The sequence below is a fragment of the Chenopodium quinoa genome, unplaced genomic scaffold (genome assembly GCF_001683475.1).
Source record: "Chenopodium quinoa cultivar QQ74 unplaced genomic scaffold, ASM168347v1, whole genome shotgun sequence".
NCBI classification, from domain to species: domain Eukaryota; kingdom Viridiplantae; phylum Streptophyta; class Magnoliopsida; order Caryophyllales; family Amaranthaceae; genus Chenopodium; species Chenopodium quinoa.
Window position 1 is genome coordinate 3,660,890 of NW_018745281.1, and position 6,123 is coordinate 3,667,012.

At 36.4% G+C, this 6,123-nt stretch overlaps 2 protein-coding genes across 2 annotated transcripts; both read left to right on the plus strand.

Moving 5' to 3' along the window:
- The first annotated feature begins 220 nt into the window (after positions 1 to 220).
- LOC110711688 (UV radiation resistance-associated gene protein-like) lies at positions 221 to 3,959 on the plus strand. The gene is made up of 6 exons (XM_021890104.1): positions 221 to 728; positions 1,037 to 1,243; positions 1,540 to 1,720; positions 2,260 to 2,420; positions 2,783 to 3,010; positions 3,370 to 3,959. Exons 1-6 carry the CDS (start codon positions 591 to 593, stop codon positions 3,487 to 3,489), a joined length of 1,035 nt encoding a protein of 344 aa, XP_021745796.1. The 5' UTR covers positions 221 to 590; the 3' UTR covers positions 3,490 to 3,959.
- A 710-nt stretch (positions 3,960 to 4,669) lies between these two features.
- Positions 4,670 to 5,717, plus strand: LOC110711769 (small ubiquitin-related modifier 1-like). Its single transcript, XM_021890187.1, has 3 exons — positions 4,670 to 5,060; positions 5,171 to 5,317; positions 5,402 to 5,717. Exons 1-3 carry the CDS (start codon positions 4,938 to 4,940, stop codon positions 5,492 to 5,494), a joined length of 363 nt encoding a protein of 120 aa, XP_021745879.1. The 5' UTR covers positions 4,670 to 4,937; the 3' UTR covers positions 5,495 to 5,717.
- The last annotated feature ends 406 nt before the right edge of the window (positions 5,718 to 6,123 follow it).

Consider the following 6,123-nt stretch of genomic DNA (forward strand, 5'->3'; position numbering starts at 1 on the left):
ACTAAAACTAATCCAATTATTATTGTACCAAAATATAGGGTTATTTAAAGTTTTATAATTTGATTGTCTTTACAGTCACAAAGGAGAGTAGCTAGTAATTCATTCGTTAATGAAACAAATCCAAATACAATAAGTTCACATAAGGAAGAAAAATTTCACCGTTGAGGATTGTAGCCGGTAATCATTGAACCTTTGACCTGAGGTGATAACTCATAAAATTAGTTTTTTTTTTGTCGGTAGGGAAAAGGGCCCTATAAAAGTGGGAGTTGAACCCTTAACAGGTCCACCCAGCCGTGTTCATTTCGTGATAATAGGTGATCACATAATGTTTGTTTGGATCTTAGGCTGGTAACGCTGGCATAATTATACCGACTAGTGCAGTACGTCGTGTGTAGACTCGGTTTCCCCTTCGCCTTTCTCTTCTTTCTCCTCCTCTTGTATGCGCCCAAGATCTTCCACCACCTTCTTCAATGCTGAAATGAAATTGAAATTGATGACGAATTTGTTCCATCTTCTTCAACTTCCCCCGATTTTTAATTCCCAAATTCTCTCAATTTACACTTTCCCTTTTCATTTTGATTTTGGAATTGATGGATCCCCAACTCAAAGTGATTCAATGGCAAGATTTTGAACAAGAACTTGCGAGGTTATCCAGTCTTTCATCTGCTCTCCAACAAGCTCAGCACAAGAAACTCGCTCTTCAGCGTCACCTTCAAACCCTAATTCAGGTATCTTCTGATCCCCAACTCTTTTTCCAACCCTTAATCAAATTATAGTTTTTCAATTTTATTCAACTTCACTTTAATTGACTGATTTCTCTTGTTAAATTAAATTATATCATTCTTTGATTATGATATTAGTTTGCCAATTATGTTTAAAAAATGGGAGATGGATTATCAAGTTATTTGGTGAACAAGTGCCATTAGCAATGTAGCAGACTAGCAGATAAATGGACATTTGGGCAATGATATTAGTTTATTTACGGGGCTTTAATCCGATTGCCCGCGGTTTAGCGGGCTTGGACATTGTTTTCCAGGTACAATCGGAATCCTTGAGTCGGAGGAATCAACTCGATGAAATTTCTGAAAGATTGGAAGATAGAAAGCTGGTTATGGGAAACATGTTGATGCAAGCTAAGGTGGTAGAAGAACATGCTAAGACTAAAGAGGACCACCTTGCTACTGAAATTAAGTCTCTACTTGTTTCCGGGACATCTCTTTCAGTTGCACGCAAAAGACTGCAGGTGGTATTTCCTATTCTGTCTCATTGCTTACATCTTCTGCGATTCTATAATCTCTAATTAACTTCATTCTTATTTAAAACTTACCTTAATTAATTGCTCTCTGTACACGATTTGATTGCCAAAGTATTAGGTGTGTAATTAGCTTAGGAATAAGTTTGTAAATGGTTTGTATGAAGGGCTTCAATTTTGTTATGCTTTGCCTTTGCGTTCATGTAGTCTTGTTAATCACTCTAGTTCAGTTTTTACTTGCTTGTGAATGTGGCAGTGCAGCTATTTACTCTGCTATACTACTGCAGGAATCTGGTAGATTACTTGCTGGAGAAAAGGGTCTTGCTCAACTAAATGGTCTGCGAAAGATGCTTAGAGTGAGACAACAACACATGGTTTCCCAAGTTGCATATCTTTATCCAGTCAAGACCATGGTTGGCGCAACTCAGGAGCTTGAACTTGATTCATTTCCGGGTGGGAGCAGATCAGGTGAGTATTATATTGTTCCTTAGTAGATTTTCTGACAAGTTGAATGATTGAAGCAAAATCATATGTTCTTCTGGCCAACAAACATAGTGGCAAATCTCAAGCTTCTTAAAAATATTACTTAAAACCTTCCATTTCTATTGGAAGTGTGTATGCGCGTTTAGGGAAAGGGGGGGGGGGGTGGGGTGGGAATTGGGATGGATGCTTAGCCAATTCAAGGAAGATGTTTGAGTTCTGTTATTTTTTTCTTTTAAATTCAGAATTAGGTTTGGTGCCATAAAGAAGGGGCTGATTAAAATCTTTATATGTAACTCTTTACATAAGTCCTCAGTCCAGTTTTATGAAACTAGCTTTTGCATTTTCCTATATCCTTAATCAGACTACCCTTGTCTCTAATTTTGATAGCTTTACAGTGGTTGGATACCATTATGCATGTTGTTACGATAAATATGCATTATGAAACTTCTTTATTACTACGTACTCATTTTCTCCACAGCATACAAATAATCTTTTCCCCCTGCTTAATATTTTTCGATATGCAGGGACTCCTGGCGGAACTCTAGATGAGAACAAATCAAGGAACCAAGGGATCTTAACTATTTCAGGTGTACAGCTGAATATGCTTCCTTTTACACAGTTAACTTTTTTCACTGATAAGAAGCAGGTTCAGAGGTCGACAACTGCTCTTGGATATGTTGCCCATGTGTGTACTTTCTCGTCCCTTGAGTAATGTAATGTTTATTATTATAAGTATACATAGTATGTTCTTATTTTAGGGTAAACTATTAATTTTGATACGTTTAGCCTTCAGGCTAATTGCTTTTGCTCATACGTAGATTTTTTATGATATTTCACATGCTTTCATCTATGAGTCTATAACATGCACTCTATTTAGCCAGTCGTAGATATTTAGTAGCTCAGCTGACTTGCAAGAAAATCCACATGAGCAACATTTACCCCCCTTTACAGCCCTCCCTTGTCCTACCAATCACTTAGAAAAAGAAAGAAGAAGAAAGTAGCAACAATGACTGGATGATTTTAATACGTTGAGTTGGTCCTTTGCAGGTTATCTCACTCATAGCTACATATTTACATGTCCCTTTGCGTTATCCTTTGCGCATTGGTGGTTCTCATTCGCATATTAAAGACTATGCACCTTCAATTGATCCCACATCTTCCGGATCTTCCTCAACTGCCTTGGCCTCTGCAAATACGAAGTGTTTGGAATTTCCCCTTTTTTTAGATGGGCAAGATGCCACCAGAGCAGCGTATGCTATATTTTTATTGAACAAGGTTTGTTAATTACTTATATATATCATGTCATATCTACTGCCTGAAAATTCTACTAGTGTACCTTTTTAATAAATACTTGCTGCCACTTTCTGGACAATGGTTGCAGTAGATTTTTGAGTTTAAGTTCTATAAGTGTATGTTTCTGTTAGTTTTCTCGTTTTAATTTGCTTATTGTATACTCCGTAGCAAGATAGAATTGTCACTATTTGCTGGTCATTTGATGTTCCTTTATATTCATTTTTCATTGGTAGTGCTTGATGAGATATGGGACTGACTTGGATGAAAAGCCACGAGTCATCCAGCTAAAGATTCTTACTCAAATAACTAATTTTTTCTTCCCATTGTTTTGCATATTGCAGGACATAGAGCAGCTGTTGAATTATGTTGGGATTAAAAGCTTAGGGCCGCGACATGTATTGGCTAATCTGAAGGAGCTGTTTAAAACCATACTCTCACCAGACTTTATAGAAAGTGAATGATATCAGGCTTTGTAAATTAGGTATAGTTTTGTAAATGGTTTTTCTTCTTCTTCTTCTTCTTCTTCTTCTTCTTCTTCTTCTTCTTCTTCTTCTTTTATTTCCCCCCCTACTCAGAATGGGTGCAAATCCTTTTATACCCCTTGAGCACCTGATTAAAACTCAAACATCTACACGGAGATGATGTGTATTCTTTGTGAAGCCGGCATAGGATTGGCTGTGTCACATAACTGAAATTGCATTCTTTGCCCTCCTTATCTGTAGTTTAGTTTATGAGGTCTGATGCTGTATTCTGTATACAACAGAAAATCCCAAGGATAAGCATAGTGTAGTATACGATGACAACTAACTGAGTAATATTGATGTAGCAGACTAAATTTTAAGAATTGCAAAATTCTATGATTACTTGTATACTTATGATTTTTTTTACATTATGTGCTACGAAGAATATGTTACTGTAGTTGTTGAATATTCACTGGTGTGCAATGCAATGCAAAGGTGGAGGCTGATGTATTAAATAATGAGAAACAGACAAGGGCATTATCCTTTTAAAAAAGGGAATGCTGTCCACAAAGCTGAGCATCACTCCTCTTAGAAGGCAATTGGATGGTATAATTATGCACATCACAGGATCCGTGATGACAGTTAACATGGTCTTCGATGTTTGTTCTAAATATTGGAAGTGAGAACTCGCAATCAGATGGTTGGATTGAGTTTCCGGTCTCTAATTCTAATATAATCTAATTGGTGGATTTAAGTGGTACTTGTTGAAGTTACTAATTAATTAGAGTATTAGGTACTTTAAAGTTACTAAAGTAGTCCGATAATTACATTATGCAAATGACATGATCATCAATCTTAAGTATGTAAAGTTGGAGTGGTAAATGTAATGCGTGCACTAGTTTACTGTCGTTTGACTGTGTGAGTGTGGGACAGCCTTGCATTGGTAGGTGTAGTGGTATATCAATTTCCCAAAATGAGTAGACTGCTGCATGAAACTAGGGAGTTGGAAGTCAGCTTTTGAGGGTAAAACATGGTAATTTAATACTGTTGGTTGGGTTTGAAGATTAATACTTTTACGGATACAATACAAAATACAAGTCTACTGTATTTTAATACAGAGTTCTCTCACTTGTAAGTTTATACAAAGTAGTCCGTAATTAATACTCTGTACGATGTTTTGTCCTTGTATTGTTTTTCCTCCCACTTTTGCCTAGAAACTAGAAAGTAAGTGACCCGTTTATTCTTCCTATTTATTGTCTTCCTCTCTCTCTCACTCTCTCTCTCTCTCTCTCTCTCTCTCTCTCTCTCTCTCTCTCTCTCCTCTTCATTTTCAAATTTAGTGGGTTGTTTGGGAAATTGAATAACTCAGTGAAAGAAGACAAAGGTTAGAAATAATAGTTGTAGGTTGTACGTAGAGGTAATTGGTTTAATTGAGTAGGGAAAGTCTAATGGCGGAAAAGAGGAAGATAAGCAGTGAGAGTATTATAACTTACAAACATCATAAGACAAGTGCACTATGTTCATCTTCCTCTGCCTCCGACCACTATGTTCGTCTCAAGTTTGTGAATCAGGTCTCTTTCTTTCTCTCTCTGTTTTCTTTTTCTGGGGCCATGCACATGCTTCATCTTCTACTCGATCTTACAGTATTCATTTATTTATTAAGATAAAATGGTATTTGTAGGACAATGAAGAAACCTTTTTTAAGGTGTTGCGCAATGCCAACCTTGGCAAAGCTTTTAAAGCTTACTCTAATCACCACAATTTGCCTCACCAACTTCACTTCACCTATGACGGCATGCGTGTCAATCCTAACCTCACCCCCGACGATGTACGTTTCTTTCTTTGTTTTTTTCCAATCGAAACTACTCGTAATTAATTTGATTTTTTGAATGAATATGAAAAATGCATGCAGCTAAACATTAGGGATGGAGATGTATTTGACGTTTTCAGCTATGTACACGGTGGTGGTGGTGCCGCTGCTGCTTACATCGGCTTTAACAATTGACAAACGCCTTGGGATGAAGCTCCTTCTTAACCAATTCCAGATCCTGTGTTTTATTTGGACCAAAAGATGTAATTCACTAATTGCTGTGTAGATGTAGTAGGCAACTGTAGCTATCCTTTTAAAGTTTTTAGTACTCCTCTAGCCCTTGGATGTATAGTGTGTGTATGCGTGTTAAAACAGAAATTTGTGTGTAAAAGTTTATTAATAACTCCGTTAATTTTTATGTGCAACTTTTACTATTTTTGTTCGCTAAATATTATGTGCAACTTTCTATTTTCTTTCTATTTTTAGTAAACAAAAACCCTGAAATTACATATTTACCCTTACTTAAAAAATCAGATTTTCTTAATTTTACCCTTATCTTATTTTAATCACATTAGTCTTAAATTAAATTGATTAACCTAATCTAATTACTTCCTCCATTTATTATCCCATTTCCCCCCAACTACTCTCATTACTCACATTCTCAACCAACAAAAATTAATTTCTGATGGCTAGGCTTCCATTTATTTTCTGGAGAGTTCCTAAGATGAACCTTAGTTCATCCTCTTCGTCTTTCTCTCTCCTGTTCGTCCGTAGTTTTCTCCATTCTTACTCTCTAGATCTTACCTTGAGAAATCAGATCTTGA

What these genes read in the sequence shown, in the direction of transcription:
- LOC110711688 (XM_021890104.1), top strand. Translation starts at nt 591, where the DNA reads ATGGATCCCCAACTCAAAGTGATTCAATGGCAAGATTTTGAACAAGAA. An exon ending in ACCTTCAAACCCTAATTCAG is followed by an intron (nt 729 to 1,036) that starts GTATCTTCTGAT and finishes ATTGTTTTCCAG; the next exon opens with GTACAATCGGAATCCTTGAG. An exon ending in TTGCACGCAAAAGACTGCAG is followed by an intron (nt 1,244 to 1,539) that starts GTGGTATTTCCT and finishes ATACTACTGCAG; the next exon opens with GAATCTGGTAGATTACTTGC.
- LOC110711769 (XM_021890187.1), top strand. Translation starts at nt 4,938, where the DNA reads ATGGCGGAAAAGAGGAAGATAAGCAGTGAGAGTATTATAACTTACAAA. An exon ending in GTCTCAAGTTTGTGAATCAG is followed by an intron (nt 5,061 to 5,170) that starts GTCTCTTTCTTT and finishes TGGTATTTGTAG; the next exon opens with GACAATGAAGAAACCTTTTT. An exon ending in CTAACCTCACCCCCGACGAT is followed by an intron (nt 5,318 to 5,401) that starts GTACGTTTCTTT and finishes AAATGCATGCAG; the next exon opens with CTAAACATTAGGGATGGAGA.